This window comes from Galleria mellonella, unplaced genomic scaffold (genome assembly GCF_026898425.1).
Source record: "Galleria mellonella isolate WM207_F2 unplaced genomic scaffold, CSIRO_AGI_GalMel_v1 utg109, whole genome shotgun sequence".
Classification (NCBI taxonomy): Eukaryota; Metazoa; Arthropoda; class Insecta; order Lepidoptera; family Pyralidae; genus Galleria; species Galleria mellonella.
The window spans coordinates 320,263-344,640 of record NW_026441972.1 but is presented as its reverse complement, the minus strand read 5'-3'; the positions used below and the strand labels follow the sequence as shown (position 1 = coordinate 344,640).

At 35.4% G+C, this 24,378-nt stretch overlaps 1 protein-coding gene across 1 annotated transcript; it reads right to left on the bottom strand.

Moving 5' to 3' along the window:
* Positions 1-22,109: 22,109 nt before the first annotated feature.
* LOC128200141 (uncharacterized) lies at positions 22,110-23,817 on the bottom strand. Its single transcript, XM_052892537.1, has one exon. The coding sequence runs from the start codon at positions 23,451-23,453 to the stop codon at positions 22,245-22,247; it is 1,209 nt and encodes a 402-aa protein (XP_052748497.1). The 5' UTR covers positions 23,454-23,817; the 3' UTR covers positions 22,110-22,244.
* Between the last annotated feature and the right edge of the window lie 561 nt (positions 23,818-24,378).

The window sequence follows — 24,378 nt, the reverse complement described above, 5'->3', positions numbered from 1 at the left end:
GATACCCCCCATGCGTTGCCATCCCTGAGGGCTCTGGTGTTATTCCTCTGTACTCAGTAAATTCACGCCATATCCCACCCTTCAAACCGAAACACAGCCATGCAAACACAACTGCTTCACGGTTGAAATACAAATGGGACAGAGGTACCTAAGCAATCGAATTTGTGCAAAGTCTCTCTCTGGTAAATAACGTGCCTTTTCATTCTCACCTATCATCCCTTAATGGTGACCCCCAACAGCGTATACCGTTACCTCCAATATCTCTATACATTCATAAAATAGCAAAAATCCGAATATGCGACATACCACTTTCATCCTTTCATGTTATTAATTAAGCCAGAAATTTCATATTTAATCTTATTAAGACCATCTCATAAACTCGTATTTCATACAAGCAATGCGATGTAACCTCTTAAACTCTCACTAATTAAAACCCCGAAGCATTCAGTATTGATCCCAAATAAGTACCCGTGCCAACCAAATGACATCAACGGTGAAGCGCGAGTTTGTAGTTCGGATCTCCGGAAGCTGTCGCCGTTGACGATTTGTCAGACCGCCAGCGACAAAGCGGCAGTAAGTGTGGGAAATAAAATTAATTACCGGTGAGATTGTATGAGAAGATTGATGAATGGCAGGCAAAATGGCTGAATGAGCGTTTAGCGTTATATTATAATACGAAACAGACGGCACCTGTGTGTGTGTGTGTGTGTGTGTGTGTTGCTGTAAATGTTTGAGGATCAGTAACTCCTGTGACATTTCATTAAATATACCTAATATACATATATAAAAGAATGTAAGATAGACTATTAAAATTTATGAAGTCCTAATGTTAAAAGTAAGCCATGTGGCTCTGATGTAGAATGAGCCACCCCTTCCTTTCCGCTGGGTTTAGAAATAACGAATGTGGTGCTCCATTCAGAAATACTGCTAGTGGAAGTTGATTTCAAATTGTTCCTAAAATTTTGTATTATTGTGATGTTTTATATATATACGAATATATATAATGATATTAGCCGGTATCTGTCTATTGCTGAACATATGTCTTCTTCATGAACTGCCAAAAAAAACGGTCCTGAGCCACCTGCATCCACTGACTCCCTGCAACACATTTGAGGTTATCACTTCATTTAGTTAGAAGTCACCCACACTACGTTTGCCTGTACGAAGTATACACAAATAAATTTGTGTATATATATATATATATATATATATATAACTTGGGTTTGCTGAAAGAGAACTCTTTTAGAGTTAAGCTCGCCTTTTTACATTTATTACCTCTGTTATATTTTTGTGTATTATCAATGTGTATAATAAAGTATAAATAAATAACAAGCTCTTATTATCTTATGTATTATAGTATAACACATCTATTTCTATGGCGACAATCTCTCAATTAACAACTCTTCATACATATCTATGTAGTCTAGAAAACAAACTCACATATATGACAGGTTATAATCGCATATAACATAGAACTCGTTTCATAAAATAAACATTATGACCCTCGTCAAGATGACTGAAAGAAATATTATTCTGCCCGAGATGCTGCTGAGAAGCCCATATCCCGTTTCAATGCAACCAAAAAGGAAAGTTTAATTTGATGAAACTTTTTAATATTCGGACGCTCAAATTTTACGGGGCTCCATAAAAACATAGATAACAACGCCAATACTTCCACCATAAAATTAAGAAGTTTTATGTAATATACGAATTTAATTGTATTCATATGAAAATGAATGTCTAAGGGGTCTTATGGTGGAGGGATCGGCAGCTGTGTCCTTCTTAAAAGATCACCAAACCAAAAGTCAAACTGCGGTTTCAAATCCGTTTGTCAAGCGTGGCAGCTACTGGTGGACTCCCCTCCCTTATGGGGGAGCCTGTGTTCAGCAGTGGACAGTTAACGGTTGATAAAATGTAATACCAGAGGGAGACTTTGTACAAAAGTCGATTGCTTACTTAATACCTCTGTCCCATTCGTGTTTCAACCGTGAAGCAGTTGTGTATGCATGGCTGTTTCGATTTGAAGGGTGGGATATGGCGTGAATTTACTGGGTACAAAGGAATAACACCTGAGTCCTCAGGAATGGCAACGCATGGGGGTCATCATGGGCGAAACAGTATACTTTTTTATGTCCACGGTATTGCTCATGTCTATAGGCGACGATTACCGCTTTCTATCAGGTGGGCCGTCAGCTTATTTGCCATTCTAAGTTGTATAAAAAAAAATCTATGAAGAAGCGTTGACTGTTATGATACTTTGTCAAGCTGATGGCCCACGTTATGGAAAGTGGTAACTAAAGCCATAAAGGGAGAAGGGATCGTTAGTAATGGAGATTAGCAATCCAGTTGCCAGCAATACACTCTATCAGAACGACCTTCACGAAGTCCCCTGGAAACCGTCATGATTAATTTATTATTAATTTGTTCCGATGAGCTGACCTGCTTTATCATTACCTATCATCTCTCACTGGTGCCCCGCCAGCGTATACCGATAGCGGGGCCGGGATGACCATTCCATTATCATCCATTAAAATATACCATAGCTATTCGAAATTGGATGTAAATGCCTCCAACTTGCTGCAGTTTCGTCGAGTAACCACAGAGTATTTGTGTTCAGTCGTTTTTTGTTTGTTTAAATCTTTTTATATTATTTTTGTTATTTTTTTGTGCAATATTCCTTTTTATATGTTATTGTACTCATGCTTCCCTGGGTGAGTGTATTGGAAGACTGCAAGGCTCACCCAGTGGATGTAATAAATATACATATATATATATATAATAGTCTTTAGATATGGACAAAACCATCTTCATCATCATCTCAGCCATTATCTGTTCACTGCTACATAAACTGCTACGATTCTGAGCCACCTGCATCCGGACAGCACCACGGACTTCTCAAAATGGTCTATGACACGTATACCTGAAGAGTAAGATACTGTTCCTTCATGTACTTTCACACCCGTGTGGTCCCGGCCAGAGAGTGGATCACCTCTTTCTTTCCCCTGGGTATTGCAAGATTATGGGGTGTGTTCAACAGTGGACCGTTAATGGCTTTTATAGTATGGGTATTTTGACTGTCATATCTTACCCTTCAAAGCAAACCACAGCCATACAAGCGCAGCTATTTGATAGCAGAAACACGAGTGGCATAAATGTACTATGTAGTTAACTTCAAATTTCCTCTCTAGTGGCCTAATATAATTATTTTTTATAGAAAAATAAAGAAAAAAATTTGAATGGCACATTTTCAGTAACTGTGACCCTTATTCAATTTCGGTGGACCTTTGAACTTTCAACTTCGAGTGCTTAGAAACGTCGTTGTCCCCGAAATAAATTTCGGGACATCGAAGTTTAGATCCGAAACCAAAAAAGTCTTTCATCACACATGTTGTATAAGGATTAGGAACGTGTTATTCAAAACTATCATCATTATCATATCAGCCTTTAACTGTCCACTGCTGAACATAAGTCTCACTCTTGGGGGGTTTTTCCAGTAGTTACCATGCTTGGCAGACGAATTGGCGACTGCAGTTCAGCTTTGGAGATGTTTTTAGAGGGACGCTGCTGCCCATCCTTCGCTCTTACTTAGTCGCCTCTTACGACATCTACGGGAAAGGAAGGGGTGGCCTATTCTATACCGGGATCACACAGCAAATATTCCATATGTTTTTATTAATATGTCTAACATATTAATACAAACAGGTAGCTAATTGTTAGTCGTTTCTATTCACCTATGAAACAGGTTCCTCGACAAACTTGCAAACTTCCCCAAACATAAGTGGAACACATCAAAACAGGTTTGCAAGTAATCAGAATCCGATATTAGGGAACAGATTAGTTTTGGTCAAGTTTATTTGTACCTATCTGCATACTGCAAAGTAAGTTATAACTTCTATAACGAATAAATTTAAATTAATTTATTTGAAATAATATTATAAAAATATTAAGATTGTATACTACAAGAGAAAACAAAACTAAACTATTAAAAGTGACTTTAATAAAATTCTGTGAGCCCAATTTTTTTTATGCAACTTAGAATGGCAAACAAGCCGACGGCCCACCTGATCGAAAGTGGTAACCGTCGCCTATAGACATGATTTTTTATTTTCTTTAATTATTATTCTTTAAATCCATTCATAAGTAATAGATACATAAGGACGAACATAAAATTACAATCGAATTGAGAACCCCACTCTTTTTGAAGTAGGATGAAAAGACTATTTTTTTTTGTTTGTAATGAATAAGCGCAAAAATATACATAACCTATTCTAGAAAATTCTTTCACCTATAAAAAGCTACAGTATCTATACAAAGCTACATTACTAACATAGACTGTACTTTTTTTTTATATATTAAAATCTGTTAAGCCGTTTTTTTAATGTAACTTAGAATGCCAAGCAAGCTGCCCACCCGATGGAAGTCCACCTGATAGAAAGTGGTAACTATCGCCTATAGACATGAGCAGTACCATGGACATAACAGAGTATACTGTTTAGCCCGTGATACCCCCAATGCGTTGCCATTCCTGAGGACTCAGGTGTTATTCCTCTGTACCCTGTAAATTCACAGCCATGCAAACATAACTGCGTCACGGTAGAAACACGAATTGGACAGAGGTGCCGAAGCAAACTACTTTTGTACAAAGTCTCCCTCAGTTCATCCATTATATACAAACAAATGTAGTAAAAATAAAATATTTTTTCATTATATTAGTGAGACAAAAAGATAGAATATATAAGTTTTTTTTTGCTAGCTCATGTTATATTACTTCCATATAGTATGAATGGACTACTGAATGGAGCAAAAGCGGAGCGTACCTGCTCGAATCGGATCATTTGGCGCTCCATTGTTCTACACTCTCTCCCATGCAACACGGTATGCATAATCTCAGGTTCTATAATCGATAGGTAAATTAATTAGGACGGCATTGTCCTATAAGACAATATAGTTTATTTGCATGACAAAGTTCTATTGGATCAGTTTAAAAGCGTTCATATTTTAGCTCACCGAAGTGTGGCAACGGCGGAATTATCTGTCAATTGTTAGTTTTAAACTTTTGTGTTGTTTATAGATAGATAGTTAGTTAGATAGATAGATACTCTTTATTGTTTCCCTCAAAAGATTATAATAATAAACTTATTATAAATATAGTTAAGTATAGTTAGTTATTGGAATTAGTAACAATAAAAGTAGACCTCGCGGTCTCGTCTGGGTACCATCGTGCTTAATTCCTGGTAAATTCAATACGATGGACTAACTGACCTAACTTTATGTTCATCTATTATCCCTCATTGATGTTCCACCAATGTATACTGATTGTGCAGGCGGAGTTACCATTCTAACTAATTTTTTCAATAAGTAATAATGGAATGGTAACCCCGCTTTCGCTATCGGGATACGCTCGCGGGGCACCAGTGATAGATAATAGGCGAGGACGAAAAGGCAGGTCAGTTTGCTCATCGTGACGAATTTCACTAGAAATAACCACGATGGTGTCCAGGGGGAACCGCGTGGAGGTCGACCTGATAGGGTGTATTGCTAGCAATGGGTCAATTAGACCCCATTACTAACAAACCCTTTCCACCCCATTAAAACCCCTTAAAAATATATCATTTTAGTATTATCATATCAGTTTTTAACTGTCCACTGAACATAAGCTTCCCCTTTGGGGGCTTTTTTCCAGTAGTTACCATGCTTGGCAGGCGGGTTGGCAATCGCAGTTAGGCTTTAGAGATGTTTTAAGAGGAACGCTACTGCCCACGCGCCATATTAGTATAAGTATTTATAATTATTTCATTTACCTAACTACCACAATAAGTTAACATATAGGTTATCTATCTAAATATATAGTTAAGATCATATACCGTGTCTAGGTAACTTTAAGTACACTTCGTCTCAGAGTTAACTAGATTACTCTGCGGGTGACACAGGTACTTCGTAAAGGTACACAGTGTATTGTCGCGTCTTAGAACTAACAACATTCTAGAACTTTCGAGAGGATTTAAATATAGTCTTTAAGGCGGACTGAAGCATAATTTGCATTGCGAAATACGAAGTTATTTATTTATAAAACTTTAATACACCTAGATAGTGTAAATGGCGGACTTTCGAAACATGCTTTTTTGAGAAAAATAATGAATAAATAAACATTATTTCTTTAAACAAAATTAGCCTATGGTACAATATACATAAGTATGACCCCGGACTAGGCAGTTTAAAGTCACTGATTTAAATAAAGCCTTTAAGGCGGACTGAAGCATAATTTGCATTGCGAAATATAAAGTTATTTATTTATAAAACTTTAATACATCTAGATAATGCAATTGAATACAGCCAATAAACGGATTTTATTTATACAAACATAAATTATAATTCCAAAGCGAGATAGGCAGGTTAGTGTGGGTGTGTGCAAGTAATATAAAATAAAGTGCATACGTAAAAGAAACCATCTATAATAAAACAGTTTTTGAAAAATGATCAATTTTTCCGCCGTTATCACATTTTGGTAAGCTTTCGTATTAACGTTCTTACACTCAGGAAAAATAAAAAAAGGAAATAGATACCAAGGTCCGGATTATTTAATTCAATTCAGGGCAACAATCGGCGGATTTAGCGAATTTTCTGTAGACTAAGGGAGTAAATGGTCGTACAATTGGGATCTAAATGCGAGAATCTGTAAAGCTTTGTTCAGTAACCTCGAAGGCCAACTTCCTAATATTATAAATGTGAGTTTGTTTATTACCTCTTAGCTACTAAATGGCTTTTCACGTCCATCTTAGAAGATCTTAGAAGAGTATTGAGTCTATTTTAGGATCGAAAGCGGAGTTTTTAGCTATGAGTAATTATTATTAATACCAGAGGGAGACTTTGTACAAAAGTCGATTGCTTGGGTACCTCTGTCCCATTCGTGTTTCTACCGTAAAGCAGTTATGTTTGCATGGCTGTGTTTCGGTTTGAAGGGTGGGATATGGCGTGAATTTACAGGGTACAGAGGAATAACATCCGAGTCCTCAGGAATGGCAACGCATGGGGGGTATCATGGGCGAAACAGTATACTCTGTTATGTCCATGGTACTGCTCATATCTGTAGGCGACGGTTACCACTTTCCATCAGGTGGGCCGTCAGATTGTTTGCCATTCTAAGTTGTATAAAAAAAAATTAAAAAAAAAAACGTTCGTGCTCAATTTTTCACTTTATCCGAGCAGTAAGTACTTTATATTATTCTCGATTTCGTGTATAATATAGTATATGTCATATATGTGTAAATATATTTGTTATTTACATATATAATATCTATTCCTTTATATATATAATTTTATTATGTATGTATATCAATAATTACTATTACCGCATTCGAGTATTCTAACACTTCCCTATGGTTGACCGGGAGAGAACGCTTTTAGCATTAAGTCCACCATGTACACATATATGTACTAATGAATAAATAAAAATAAAGATAAATAAATAATATGTCAGTTATATAAATCTCTATATGTCATTTAGACTATTTCATTGTTTTTTCTTATTACGAGACAAAACAACTTAATTTTGGAAAATAATAATTAAAGCTTGTGTCCCACAAAAAAAAACACTTTTTTTTTAACACCAGACAAAACCAGTTATTTTTTTAAAATAAACTACTGAATTGATTTTGATGAACTTGTTATGGAAATAACCTGTAAATATATCCTATCAGATAAAAAAAATCCAAATCCGTTTAAATACACGATGGAGATGGAAATATGAGATAAAAAGTTTTTAAAAAAGAGGTTCTCACCTCCTTCTTATGAATGTTGCTTGCAAATAAAAAAAGACTATCTAAAATGTACGTGAATTAAATCACGGGCTAAATATAGTATTTCATATTATATACAACGTTAATATTATACCTACTACGTTTAAATGTAACTGCGCATTATACGACTCCATTATATTAATTGCATTTTATTGAAATTCTAATAATAACAGGTGTCACAGTGTATTCTGTAAAGTGGAGTGTAAACTGAAACAAGAACAAACAAACTTACTTTTAAATTTATAATATTGATGTTTCACGTAACAATATTCTTTATTAGATGTATCTCGGGTGAATCGATAAATAAAGTATCCTATGTACTAAATTAGAATGTAGGTTACATCTTAATTTAGTACATAGGATACTTTATGTACTAAATTAGGATGTAACCTACCCTTGTACTAAATTTCATAGAAATAACTTTAGTACATTTTTCTTGAAAGAGCAACAATTATATTTTTGTTTATGCAACTTACAATGGCAAACAATCTTACGGCCCACCTGATGGAAAGTGGTAACCGATGCCTATAGATATGAACAGTACCATGAACATAACAGAGTATACTGTTTCATCCGTAATACCTCCCATGCATTGCCATTCCTGAGGACTCAAGTGTTATTCCTCTACACTCTGTAAATTCACTGCCATATCTCACCCTTCAAACCGAAACACAGTCATGCAAACATAACTGCTTTTTGGTAGAAACACGAATGGCACAGAGGTTCTCAAGCAAACAACTTTTGTGCAGTCTCCCTCTGGTATAATATTAGCATAGACATATACGAGTATACAAAAAAGTCGGATCTTTTTACTTCACAACATTAGTTTATCATCATCATCATCATCATATCAGCCGTTAACTGTCCACTGCTGACCATAGGCCTCAATACAGGGGATTCTGCCAGTATTTGCCACGCTTAGGATATACTCAGATAGGCTTTGGTGATATTTTAAGAGGGCACTACTGCCCATAGCTTGATCATTAAATTCTTTTAATCACCTTTTACGACAACCACTGAAAAGAATGGGGTGGTCCATTCTTTGCCGGGACCACACAGCAAAAAAATTTGTTTATGTAATATGAATAAATCCTTAATTTTACGCATCGCTAATGACTTTGATTTCATATTGTATATTAAAATAAATATATAAGAAGATTTGATTCATTTTTATACATAAGCTATGTAAATAATAGTCTGTTATTCACCTTTATAAGTAGGTATATGTTACATCTAGATTTATGTTCTTACTTAGTTAATCTCACTTCGCAACATATGTGGAGAAAGTTCCATAAATAATTTACCGTGCTAAAAGGACTATCTTCATATTCCAAAGAATAAATATCTAGGTAGAACCGTCATTCCGGTGAATTCATTATTCTAATCATGAATAAGTTTACGTAACATGCTTATTGGTCGCATTAGCAATGATTTTTGATGAAAATTGTACACTAAAAAACAAACTGATAAAATATTCCGAACACAGTAATAGCCCAGACGTGTCTATGTATAATATTTATGTTAACCGTTTTGATAAATTATTTAAAAATTAATTTAAACAAAGTTATGTAAAAAAAGATAATAAATAAGATTTTCAATATTTTGTCATCTGTATGGATTTCATTTTTGGCATGCTTTTAATTTGTTTACCAGTGATAGTCATCTGATAATTCATCTGAACTGTCTACCTATTTTTTTTTTATCAAAATATCACCATCAGTGGTTAATAGGTGATGATATTTTAATAATGCGAGAGTTTTTCTGTGAAATGAAATAGCAAAGCATAGCAAATAGCGCACTGACGCACGTACTAAATTACACTATTACAATAAATATACACTAAACTCTAGGAAATACAAACGGGCGAGAAGATATCGCTCCAGATAAAAATATAAACAGAATATGTATAAGTGGCTAGAGCTTCTCGGGATAGTGCAAATTGGAACAAATTTGATGCGCGAAAGGGTCTCGTTAGAGATGCTTAAGTGGCTAAGAGCTAAACTAGTCAAAACATGCAAAAAACAGATTAATACATCAATATGTTTTTCGAAAATCATCAGTAACAGTGAGAGCATGCGTTTAATTCACCCGCATGTATGTCTTATAAGTCGAATCATATCGCCAAATTATTTTATTTCTCTTGAAATTTTATTATTTCGTTAAAATAAGTAAAAGTGTGACAACCCTCCCAATATGAGATCTAAAGGGAAGAAGAGCAACACTTTGGCGATAACGACGTTGAAATATAAGTTTCTCAGTGTCACTTCCACCAGGATATTTATTTTTATGGCCATGTTTAATAGTCTAATATACTAAATGTCTCTCAGCCAATGTAAACATATTTAGTTAGTGTTTATTATGAGTTATTTACGGCCATGTTAACTTCACAGGTCATGAGATTGCCAAACAGACGAAAGACGAAATATTAATCACTAGTTTTTGCCCTTGACTTCGTTCGCGTATTATGTTTCAAAAGCATTTCATGCCCTTCTCCATCCTAATCGTATGTTTCTATCAATAATATTAGAGATATTATTAATAAGAGATTTCTTTAAAACAAATAATTGAATTAATAGTTTTATTATAAATCTTTCAATACTTGAATATAAATTGAAGCAAATTATGTTTACTGAGAACTTCTTGCAATTCAACGAAACATATTTTTCACCCCGAGTGAAGTCGTGATAAATAGAATACGTTTCCAGAAATTTCCATCGGAGTTGTTTTATTTTTGTCTATTCTATTCAACTGTGATATTTTGTAAATTGAATAAAGTATTTATTAGTTTATAATGTTATAGGTACAAAAGACTTTTTTTACAACACAGGGGGCAAACGGCCATGAGACTCACCTAATGGTAAGTGACTACCGCCGCCCATGATCACCCACAACACCAACGGCATTGCAGGTGTGCTACCGGCGTTTTAAAAAGGAATATGCTCTTTTCTTGAAGTTTACGATGTCATATGGGTTCGGAAATACTGTTGCTGAAAGTTGGTACCAAAGAGTGGTTGTGTGTGTAAGAAAGTGCCTTGAAAAACGCACGGTGGAATATCGCCACTCGTCGCCAGATCGTTGGTATGAAAAATTATACGTATGTATTACTGTACTGATGCTTTTTTGAGTGAGCGTATTGGGAAACCGTAAAGCTCACTCAGTTGATGGAATAAATAAATAACTAGGATTCTAAAGGTATACAAACAGCATTTACAATCATAATAAAACGTCCATGAAAAATGATATTATAAATAGTAGTTACATCCTGCGGATTATTCGTGTGAATTAATACATAAAGTATCCTATGTACTAAATTAGGATATGATCTACCCTTGTACTAAATTTCATTCAAATCTGTTCAGTAGCTTTTGCTTGAAAAAGTGACAAACATCCATCCATACGCACGTTACACACAAACACACAAAATTTCCTATTTATTATAATAGCAGAATTAGTAAGGTTTGAATTTAACTGGTTATTTTAAAAGTTACATATGCACTTAGATTATCCGATAGCAGTTTTAATAATAGACTTAATTTAATCCAATTAAATCCTACAGTTGCGTTAACGACTGACTCGAGAGCACGTACTTAAATTCACAAGTCTACGACTTTTAACTTGTTTAATCTCATACTATTTTATTTTCTTTGACACGGAGAGCTGTTCAATTTAAAGTTTTTTCTCTAGTTTTAAGCTTCAGAACGTTTCTGTCTCTTTGAAGATTTATAAAGGAGCCAGTTTCTAACCGGGATATGTTTAGTGACCGGGATAAAAAGTAGCTCATGTCTTTATCACAAATGGTACATCATCATCATCATTTCAGCCATTATCTGTCCACTGCTGGCCATAAGCCTCCCCCATAGACTGCCATAAAGAATGGTCCTGAGCCACCTGCATCCACTGACTCGCTGCAAAGCATTTCAGGTCGTCACTCCATCTAGTGGGGGTTTGTCCGACATTGCGTTTGCCTGTACGCTTTAACAAACTTTAACAAACTTATTTAAAACTAAACACATTGTTACGAGTTCAATGTTAGCTCATCTAAAATCACTGTTACTTATTTATACAAAATTCTCCAATTAAACTAATTGCATTCGTTATGGAATGAGGCAATTTAATTAAGGTTGAATGTGTCTGATGGGACAGTGGTAGTTAATTATTGTGTCACTGCAATAAACATGTCGCCTGCAACTCCTTATTCTATATCTGTGGCTTGGCTCTCGTAAAAACAAAACATTGATTTTGATATTTGTGTTATGTGCTATTACTTCAAGGTTAAATAGGTCAACTATTTGGCTTTACTTTCTTAGCCTTAATTATATAATATTATCATACCTATTTGTACAACAAATAGTCGGTTACCCTAAGGTTGGAAAAAATTATTCTCAACAATAAGACCGCCTTCCTGTACTTATACGAGGTAAAGTTCGTATAAAAGTGTTCTGGAATGCGAGAAAGAGGAGTGGGGAGGCCAGGTAAGCGCAGGACCCCTTCCTTATGTCCCTAACAATGCTTCAGTTCTGGTCTGACCGCCGTGCGGTGCGAACTGGCTTGTCACGCCATCTGTGAAGTTACCTCTTAACGAAACCCCGTCGGCATGGAGCCCGCTTCCGTTGAAGAGCAGCGCGTCGTAATAAGTTTCTCTCGAAACTCGGCAAGAATGGCCGTGAAATTTTTGCCGATCTCAGAACAGTTTATGGGGATGATGCTGTGAAGGAACCAACCGTCCACAAGTAAAAAGATATATGACCCACGTACGTCCTTCCACTTCATTCCGACGAAAACGTGGAAAGAATTCGAACTTGTGTTAATGGGGACCGTCGTTTAACGGTCAGACAGGTGGCTGAAGAGCTTAATTTGGGCAAAACCGTGGTCCACGAAATTCTAAGAAACGAACTTCAAATGAAAAAAATTTGCGCCAAGATCGTTCCGTGAGTTTTTGAGTAAAAATTCCATTACGGTGACCGAACACCCCCCTATATATATGGCCCCGTGTGACTTCTTCTTGTTCCCAAAAACCAAATTGGTACTTCGGGGGCGGCATTTGGGGGACATAAATGAGATAAAAAAAGCTACGACGGGGCAGCTGAGAAACCTACAACCAGAGGACTTTCAAGGAGCCTTCTCACAGTGGAAACGGCGTTGGCACAAGTGCATTATGTCACAGGGGGAGTACTTTGAAGGGGATAAAATTGATTTACCTGAATAATTGTAAAATAAAATTTTTAAAAAACTTTTATACGTACTTTCCGGACAAACCTCGTATACGCAAAGCGCACATGACACCTCTCGTGTTGCAAGCGTCCATAGGCTACAGTGACCGTTTACCAACAGACGGGCTGTATACTTGTTTACCACCTTTGTGGTATAAAATATATATGTATACATGTGTGTATTATATATATATATATATATATTGCACTAAAACGTACAGTAACAACAATAAGTTAATAACAATGTTAGCAAAGGCGAACTTATCTCTAAAAGAGATTTCTTCCAGTCAACCTAACACAGTGGCATAGGAAGTAGTGAGTGGGCAGCAGTAGTGCTAAACAGAAGTTAAAATAAATATTTACATAAATATAAAGAGGAAAAAACTTTTTTTTTCGTTTATTTGTAACAATTCACTGTACATTAAGTCTTAAATTATAAGATACAGAGTTCTTAAGAAAAGTATGAGTAATTGTACTCATACTTGTTACTGTTGTACTGTTGTTGTTGTTGTTGTTGTTGTTGTACTCACAGTTGTATAAGTACAGTAAGGCCATTGGACCTTACTGTACTTATACAACTGTATTGTTACATTTATTGTTTTGTTTATTCCCTATATTGTATAATGCAAATAAATTATATTTATTCATTCATTTATTCAATTTGAATTTTGAAGACAGTCATCTAAGAAGTTGAAACAGCTATATTAAAAATTACTAGCTAACCTACGAATATTATTTTTAAAATTTATGTTCGTTTTTTAACGATGTACACAACGAGAATTTTATGAACTTACCGTGTTTGCTGTTTCTAACAATTGTTTCAACTTCATCCGAAAGTCTTTTTCAAGGGACGTGCAGCGCTTTGCGTCACAGCGTCTCATCTCGCACTGGAGCCTCAACAGAGCCAAGCTACTGTATCATAAATTCTTCATCATCATCGTTTCATCCTCCATTGGTATCCCACTAGTGTACACCGTTAGCACGGGCGAGTGTAACGTTCCATTTACATCCATTAAAAATTGTATTTTGTGTTTACAATAATTTTAGTATCTATATATGACAGCATTTTCTGTTATTACCAGGTTTCTATAAGTGACAACTGTATTCCATCGAATGCGCTGTCAACTTGTTTGCCATTTTCATCACCACAAAACATCCTCCCTATTCGATCAGTCGAACAAAAATCACTGTACTATCAAAAAGCGAAAAGCATAGTATCACGCCATCCAATTTTTATTATATTACCGCGTAATAAATATACAAATCCGTGGGCATTAATACCCTTATCAGATGTCGGATCGACGTCTCCCTAAGCACGAGCTACTGGGTACCTATGCTCATATTGTATCCATTGAAAAGAGGAGGGGATCCTCGGGTGATACCTACTTTGTGTTGAAACACTTTGTCATTTATTAAAATTCCAACAATGTCCTGACAAATTGAACAGCGATAACTCGAAATTTTACTCAGCAAAATGTTACCTTTAATAGTGGTAAAATTAATATAAAATAGAAAAAATATGGGAGTTTAAATTGTCGAATAAATTTTTTTGTTTTTTTTTTTATACAACTTAGAATGGCAAACAAGCTGACGGTCCACCTGATGGAAAGTGGTAACCGTCGCCTATAGACATGATCAGTACCATGAACATAACAGAGTATACTGTTTCGCCCATGATACTCCCCATGCGTTGCCATTCCTGAGGACTCAGGTGTTATTCCTCTGTACCCAGTAAATTCACGCCATATCCCACCCTTCAAACCGAAACACAGCCATAGAAACACAACTGCTTCACGGTAGAAACACGAATGGGACAGAAGTACCCAAGCAATCGACTTTTGTACAAAGTCTCCCTCTGGTATGTGTGATACTACCAACGTTGGATGCTAAAGAATAACTACCCCTGTTCATTAGTGGAGGTTCTATGACCTTCCCGATTAGCCATTAATCTCTGACCGTTATTCGGTCGCACATGTAGCGACACGTGTTTTACCAGTATACGAGGGATCGTCAGGCATTTTATCGACCGTTGCTACAAACACACTCTCTACCATATGAACTGTGACATAATCAAAATCATTCTAAGCAATTCACCAATGATATACATGACCATTTTGCCGGATGTCCCCGGTATAGAATTGGCCATCTCTTCCTTAACTATGAGTGTCGGAAAAGGAGACTTTGAACGATTTGAAAAGTAGGATATGGCATTGAATTTACAGGGTACAGAGGAATAACACCCGAGTCCTCAGGAACGGCAATACATGGGGGTATTGTAGGCGGCACATTATACTCTGTTATGTCCAGGGTTACCACTTTCCATCAGGTGGATCGTCAGCTCGTTTGCTATTCAAAGTTGCATAAATAAAGTCTAAGGGAAGTTTAATGATCGAGATATAGTCAACATCTCTTTTAAAACATTACTAAAGCCTAACAGCGGTTGTTAACCCTCCTGCCAAGCGTGGTATCTACTGTGAAAACTCCAGCGGGAAGGCCTATGTTCAGCACTGGACAGTTATATATATATATATATATGATGAATGAGTGGCATGAACTACCACAAAATAAAAATTAAATTAGTAAAATAAATAAATTATAAATCTAATTTGTAAGTGACTAAATCGACATGCTAGTAAATTTGTACAGCTTTGCGTCAGTATTAGAAAACATTGCGTGATATTTATTAATTCAGCGTGAAATATAATATGCAAATATGTTCCAGAAATAATAGACTTTGAGTGATAATATCAGATATACAGTGGAATATATATATATTTTTATTTAATTACTAGTTTTATGCCCGCTACTTCATACACGTGGATTTTAATAGGAAATCCAATGAACTACATCACTTTTAGATTACATATTGTGATAAAACATACATTGGATTTTAAGTTATACAATGTCCATCAATTTTAGGAAAATGTGATTGTTGAATTGATTTATCTTAATCTATTATATATATATATATATATATATATATATATATATATATATATATATATATATATATATATATATATATATATATTATATATATATATATATCTCAATACACACAAGACAATTAGTTTTAAGTTGCAGAACACAATTAGTTTTAAGTTTTACAGCCCTTACATGATGTGCCACTTATTAATATTTTTTTTATCATTTCAGCCATTAACTGTCCACTGCTAAACATAAGCCTTCGCCATAAGGGGAATTTTGCTAATCGTTGCCACGTTTGGTGGGTTGGCAATTGCAGTTAGGCTTCTAGAGATGTTTTAAGAGGGACATTGCTGCCCATCCCTGGCCCTCCCTTAGTCGTCTCTTACGACAACCACGGGAAAGGAAGGGGAGGCCTATTCTATGCCGGGACTACACGGCAAGTTGTTAACATTAAATTTGTACAATTAACTTTAGTATTATTAAAAGATATAATTGTTTTTTTTGCATACTGAACACTGTCATAATTTGTAAAACAATTCTTTAGTATCCGGAACCGGATGGAGAATACTGAAAGCTTGAAATGTACTGTTATCTGAAAAAAAAAGAATATTGTACTTTTTTTATGGGTGAAAATGGAATGGTAACCCCGCCTGCGCTAACGTGATACGCTGGCGGAGCACCAGTGAAGGGTGATAGATGAGAATGAAAACAGGCCAGTTAGCCCATCATGATGAATTCATCAGGAATTAATCATGATAGTTTCCAGGGGAAACCGAGAGGAGGTCGACCTGGTTGGGTATATTACTAGCAATAGGATTCTCAGTCACCATTACTAACAATCCCTTTCACCCCAAGAATACTGTACTGTGAAGTCGAAATTTTAATGTAAAATTTATCACTAAAAATCCTAGTATCGAAACTGTATACATTTCCCAAAGGAAAACAGGTCAATAAACAACAAATTACATATCTCTTCAAGTACATATAGTAAACAGTTTGTTTATACTTACGGGTTGACTTGCTTTAATTAATAATATTCCCCATTGGATGTATAACATACAATATAAGAACACGTCTGCAGTGTGGTACATTATCTAAAATATAACAAAACCAATACAAAGGCTTTAGCCATGAACTAACCAGATTATATCAGGTTTCAATTAAGAAAACACAACATTACACACACACACACGCACGCACGCACGCACTCACGCACGCACGCACGCACGCACGCACGCACGCATACACACAAACATTTTATTGAATATATTCATTTATTCATTTAATATAATTGTTTGCATGATTATTTCTATCACAAATTACCATTACTACGAGAAATTAATTGATTACTGATTTTCCTATAGACTACTCTTTGTTGTGCATTGTAATATGAATATGAAAGAAAGAGAGGAAAAATTTTATGGTATGTATGAACCAAATTATTCGTTCACTCTATATTTTGTTAAGTGTATACAACTTTCATTTCAGTTAGTTTCTTTTCTGTTATCAAATCATCTTACTGCATTTTTTTATGCATTTATTTATTTATGCATTTATTTTTATTTAAACAAAAGTTTGATATGCTGTCTATTATATTTTTTACGTAATTTATTATTAATCAAGCACAATCCTCTTTAACATTGTAATAAGCTAAAATAATATAATGGTTGGAAATTAATCATAATAATTTAATTAATTTTTTATTGTTTTTTTTTTTATTATCTCTATTTGTCAAATTTTCAGTATTCATTTTTGGAATAACAAAACTCGTCACTTGAATAACTCCATAGACAATACATTACACTATATACCATAGACAACATAAATTATATTGTTACGCATGTTTGCTATGCATGCATGCATTACTGTTCGTAATAATTAAGGTTTACCCTGTAATTTCACTGCAAAATTACAAGGTACACCCTTCAAACACAAAAAAAGCCAGCACAGTGACTATTATACAAAGCTTCTTTCTGTTAAAAATAAAAATCTATATGTACAAACAAAAACGTGAAAAGCATTTGCAATAATTGAAGATTGTGTCCCAAAAAAAAACCTACTTCAGTTGAGATAAAACTAGTTAATTTGATCTGAAATGTAAACTATTGAAGCAATTTTGATAATTTATTTATTTATTTATTTATTACATCCACTGGGTGAGTCCTACAGTCTCCCAATACGCCCACCCAGGAAAGCATGAGTACAACAACATATAAAAAAAGGAATATTACACATATATAACAAGAATAATATAAAAAGACTTAAACAAAAACACAAATACTCTGTGGTCACCCGACGAAACTCCAGCAAGTTGGAGGCAAATACATCCAATTGCGGATACTGGCTCAAAATAACATTGAGTAGTTTCAATGCAAGAGATAGGGGAGCCTGCTTAGCGAACTCTGTTCTTCTTAATGGAACATCGAATAAGTGCCGTCGACGTGCTCGCACGTAGTCACTGGGCGCTCCTATTGATATTGATTCCAGTACAGTTTGGTTACACTTTTCCCCCCGCACTAATTTTAACACATACTCAATTAAATTTAGTTTTCGTCTCACTTCAGGTGTATTATAGCGTATTATAAAGTGTATTATATATTTCTGTGAGACCAATTTTTAAGTATAACTTTTGCAGATAAAAAAAGAATGTTCCAAATCGGTTTACAACTGACGTGAGTTATGAGGTAATAAATATAAAAAAAAGAAAACCTTTTCGAAATCGGTTGAAAAATCTAAAAGATAGTCAATTATTTAGAAAAAGTAAACAAACAAATAGACAGACTGTTTTATATCATCTGTGATAGTAAATAATATTTCTATGGAACCAATTTGTAAGTATACCTTTTCAGATCATCATTCATCATCATTTCAGCCATTATCCGTTCCCTGCTGGACATAAGCCTTCCCCATAAACTGTCATAAAGAACGGTCCTGAACCACCTGCATCCACTATCTTTTCAGATAAAAAACATACATACATACATATCTGTCACGCCTGTCTCCCATTAGGGTAGGCAGAAACAATGGAACGCCAAATTCAAACAAACCTCTTTCGCTTCTTCCACATTCATCAATCTTTTCATACACGCTCGCCGGTTACGGGTACTTTTAATTTGGCCCTTCTTCAGTACGTCACCTATTTGGTCAACATACGTCCGTCTAGGGTGGCCCCTACCGACATCTCCATTCATTCTTGCTCGATAAATCTCTTCCGTAATTCTACTTTCATCCATCCTCTCCAAATGTCCAAACCAACGCAACATTCCTTTTTCGATTTTTGTCACTACATCGTCTTTCAGTCCACACTTCTCTCTAATCACACTGTCAGATAAAAAAGTATTTTCGAAATCGCTTTAGAACTAATGAAGTTATGAGGTAACAAATATAACACAAAATTACAACCGAATTTAGAAACTTATTTCTTTTAAAATCGATTCAAAATAGTTCAAACTAACTCAACAGTATTTTTCTAGTAACTATTAATTTCTAATTTTATCCCCAATAGGACCAGCTACGGTCCTTAACCGGAACTTTCGACGAACACTCGGCATAAACTTGATTAATAAATAAACAATGGCTGACCAACTTTATACCAACTTGCAAGGTCACTCCGGAACTTCGCTTTGGAGTCCCTCCAAGTTTTCTCCCCGGGACTTGCGAACCGTCGCCAAATCTCTAGACGATAATCGTTTGAATATACCGGTTGATCTTCTGAGATCAAATCTAAATGGTTTGAAGAAGAAGCTGTAATACCTCTGGTGTTGCAGGCGTTTATAGGCTACGGTAACCATTTACCATCAGTTGGACCGTATGCTTGATTGCCACCTCAGTGGTATAAAAAAAACAAATACGACACTCAAGAACCTTTCATCCCCATCGGTTATCAGTTCTTCGATGACTAAAAATGTTTATATGCAGCTAATGGAGAGCAAAATTGCGTTTACATTGAAATGAAGGCGAGATAAAGGCCCGATCGACCACGTTCTATAACTTTGCCGCGGAGTTTTGACATATGCTGAAAGCGATCGTATATTCTCTACAAAGACCGGATATGTAAACTAAATGAAAGCTCATGAACGACCAACCCAGTCGATTTTATATAGTTTTGTATTGCGGTCGAAACGATATAGGACTGCTTTAATTCACATGAAAAGGTTTGCTGGAAAAATCTCTTATTAGAGACAAGCTCACCTTCGTACATTTTAAAATAAATTGTTCTTAATATTATGTTTGTATACAATAAAGAATAAATAACATATTTAAATCTTTAGGAGGAAACAATAAAGAGTATCTATCTATCTAATATATAGATGACAGATATACATATATGCATATATCTATCATGATATAATAATGTTATAGATTTTTTACTTATTTTTGGGACAAAGATGCCCATGCAAATGACTTTTGTACAAAATCTCCCTCTGGTAAAATAAATTTATGCATATATTTATTATTTATATATATATTTTTTTACAACACAGGGGGCAAACGAGCATGCGGCTCACCTGATGGTAAATGACTACCGCCACCCATGATCACCCACAACACCAACGGCATTGCAGGTGTGCTGCCAGCCTTTTAAAAAGGAATATACTCTTTTCTTGAAGGTTATGTTATCGTATCGGTTCGGAAATACTGCTGCTGGAAGTTGATTTTAAAGAATGATTGTGCGTGGGAGAAAGTGCCTTGAAAAACGCACGGTGGAAGGCCGCTACTCGTCCAGATGATTGGGATGAAACTTTAGTTTGTGGCAGGTTGTACGGTGGTGAAAATCAGCAGCAGGTATCAATCCGAACAATTCCTCAGAACACTCCCCATGATAAATTCGATAGAAGATGCACAGAGATGCAATTATATATTTATTCCAATCTATAAATACGAATAGGCATGTCTCGCTATCGAAATAGATAGCCCAGCTTCCATTAGATAAAAGATCGACATTATCCAGCATCCAATAAGTTTACTAGCGATTTCAGAAGTTTGTGTTTGTTGCCAAGTCTTAAGGGATTATTGGCTGACTGTTACATAGAATCCGAAATGGATTTTGCTAAGGTTTTTACGAGCTTGTAAACATATGTTTCTAGGTTTGATAGTTTATTTATTACTGAGTTGTAGTCGGTATGATTTTTTTCTATGCTCTTTGTATGAATCATTTATTAAAGTTTTATTTTATGAGAAATAAACACCTTAAAGAAAGTGATAGAATATAATGATAATTAATAATTGTAACTTTAATTAAACCCAAATTACTGAACCGGTTTTGATAAAATTTCTGTAATTTGAAATCCGTAAAAAGATTAATTATCCAAATTAGCTTTTAATTGACAGAATTATGAGATAACAAACATAAAAAAATAAATCCGAATTGAGAACCATTTTGAAAATTGCATTTTCAATTGAATTTAAAAATAAGGAGCTTCTCAATTTGATTATATTTTTTATGCTGATTATTTATTACGTTATGAGGTAACACCTCATTATTTAAGGAGGATATATTTATACATTGGTCTCATAAAAGTTTTATCAAAATCAATTCAGTAATTTACTTTGTAAATCAAAGTAACTGATTTCGCCACAATTGAAGTGGGTTTTTTTTTTGTAGTACACAAATTAATATTGGATAAGTTCTACTCTTTTCTTAAGAACTCTGTGTCCTATTTTAAATTTTTTTCTTATTAAAATAGTTATTAACTGTCCAATGCTGAACATAGGCCTCCCTTATTGTGGGGCTTTGTCAGTAGATGCTACGCTTGGCAAGCGGGTTGGTAACCGCAGTTTGCCTTTGGTTATATTTAAGAGTTTAGAGTTAGATATTTAAGAGAGACGCTACTGCTCATCCCTTGAGTATTATATTCCCTTGGGTATCCCTTTTTTAACTTCGAGATTTTAAAACTATATAGCATATTAAAGTGAGGTCAGAAGGGAAAAAATGTTAAGACATTTGATACGACACGACGAACTTATGAACATTCTAATTGAAGGTAAGATGGTAAAATAAGAAAGAGAAGAAGGGCAGATCGAGAAAAAAGTTAGTGTCGTGTCGTATCAAGAGGTGAAGAGATTCGTATAAAATCGTAGTGAGCGGCAAGAGCTCCACCGACAAGCAGCTCTTAAATATGTTTAGGATTTATTATGATGTAATTTTGGAAATAATCAAATTAAAGACGGAGACTAATTTGTATGACTTTTATAACGAATAACCAACGAACGAATAGAGAACATGAATCAACTTATTGTTGACGCTTTCTTGGCTAACAAAAAAGAATCAGGCGTTTAAACATGCCCCCCGGCGTTGAATGCCGTAGCTTCAACCAGACAGTGATGGCAATGGACAAATCTTGCTAAAAGCCCGTCGAATCACTCCGGTGGACGTTTTTATATCAGCAACCCGTACTATGCCGTCAGGTCCAGGATGAACTTCCACAATTCTTCCCAATTTCCACTTCAACGGCGGAAGATTATCCTCCTTGATCACTACTAAAGTGTCCAACTTCAAATTATCCTTGCAGGAACGCCATTTAACGCGTTGTTGTAATTCTGCAATATATTCCTTACTCCATCTAGTCCAAAAATGTTGACGAAGTTGTTCAATGCGTTGGAATCGTGTAAGATTATTCGTGGAATATAATCGATAATCTCGTTCTGGTAAGGATGTGAGTGATCGGCCAATGAGAAAATGACCTGGGGTCAGTGGATTATAGTCTGCTGGATCCGAAGAAAGTGGTGTTAGTGGTCGAGAGTTTAATACGGCTTCAATTTGTACAAGTGTAGTGTTAAGCTCTTCGTAAGTTAATGTACAATTACCCAACACTCGCTGTAAATGGTACTTGGTCGAACGGACACCCGCTTCCCAGAGGCCTCCGAAATGTGGCGCATACGCCGGAATAAAATGGAAATTAATACCGTCGTTTGCTGCACTTTCGCCTAAAGAATTAAAATTAGCCTTTAGAAATTTTGATAAGTCGTTGTATGCACCAACAAATGACGTACCGTTATCAGAATAAATATTAACGGGTTTCCCTCTTCGTGAAATAAATCGTCGTAAAGCCAGTAAATAATTGTTGCTCGTTAGATCTCCCACCAGCTCCAAATGAATGGCTTTAGTCGTGAAGCACACAAAAACCGCAATATACACTTTTACTAGTCTGCAACCGCGACCTTGACGATTTGCGCACATAATAGGGCCTGCATAGTCAACACCAACAGTCATAAAAGGATAACCACCGGAAAGAAGACGCTGCTGTGGTAAATTTCCCATCAAAGGAGTAACGACCTTACCCTTTATGCGTGTACATTTGATGCAATTATGATAGCAAGTCTTTGCTAAATTTCGACCACCTATGGGCCAATAACTTTCCCTAATGGACGCCAACAATAATTGAGGACCAGCATGTAATAATCTTTTATGCTCAAATGCGAATAATAATTTTGTAAAAATGTGAGTGGACTGTAAAATAATAGGGTGTTTTTTGTCATCAGAATAATTTGAGTTGTCAATACGACCTCCAACACGCATTATATTATTTTCGTCTAAGAATACGTTAAATTTTAAGAGTGGACTTTTTTTAGGCAAGCTTTCTTTATTCAAAAGTAATTTATACTCGGGAAAGGATTCGTATTGACAATTTGAAATTATTAAAATTAAGGAATATCGCAATTCCTTTTCACTTAAAAATATTGAGACTTCTGGCAGCCTTTTACATGAATTTATGAATCTTAAAACATAGGCTACCGATCGCACGAGTCTTAAATAATTGGAGAAGCGATTAAATTCAATGAGCCTTCTTGAGCTTACGTCGTGTACAATAGCGTTTAAAGAATGGTCTTGTTTAATCTCAGGTAAAACTTCGACATGTTTTGGTTGAGGGGGCCACTTCACAAAGTCATCACGAAGAAATATATATATATATATATGAGTTTTCATCAGTTGGTACGTGTCGCCAGGTACAGTTTTCTGTCCTTTCTAAGATTTCGGCAACGCGATTGCGTACAAACGGCTGAAGTCTAGAAGGTAGCATACGTAACCAACTTAAAACGATGGTGGAGTCAGTCCAGCAATAAACTTTATTTATTTTTAACCTCAACGAAGTGACGACTTTGTCATAAAGTCGAGCTGCTATCAATGCACCGCACAATTCCAACCTTGGGATTGTGGTTGGTTTGATCGGTGCTACTCGACTCTTAGCCATCAACAACCGAACTAAAACCTTTCCAAAATCACTAACACTACGAACATAAATGCAAGCTCCATACGCACGTTCTGACGCGTCTGAAAATACATGCAATTCTAGCAATTTGTGTGAGTCGCAAATAACAATTCTTGGAATACGAAGTTTGTTTAAAAGGGGTAAAGCTTCACGAATACGTTTCCAATTCTTATTAAGGTCATAATTTAATGGTTCATCCCAAGATAATTTTTGAATCCAAAGCTGTTGTAGCAG

What these genes read in the sequence shown, in the direction of transcription:
- LOC128200141 (XM_052892537.1), bottom strand. Translation starts at nt 23,453, where the DNA reads ATGCGTGTTGGAGGTCGTATTGACAACTCAAATTATTCTGATGACAAA.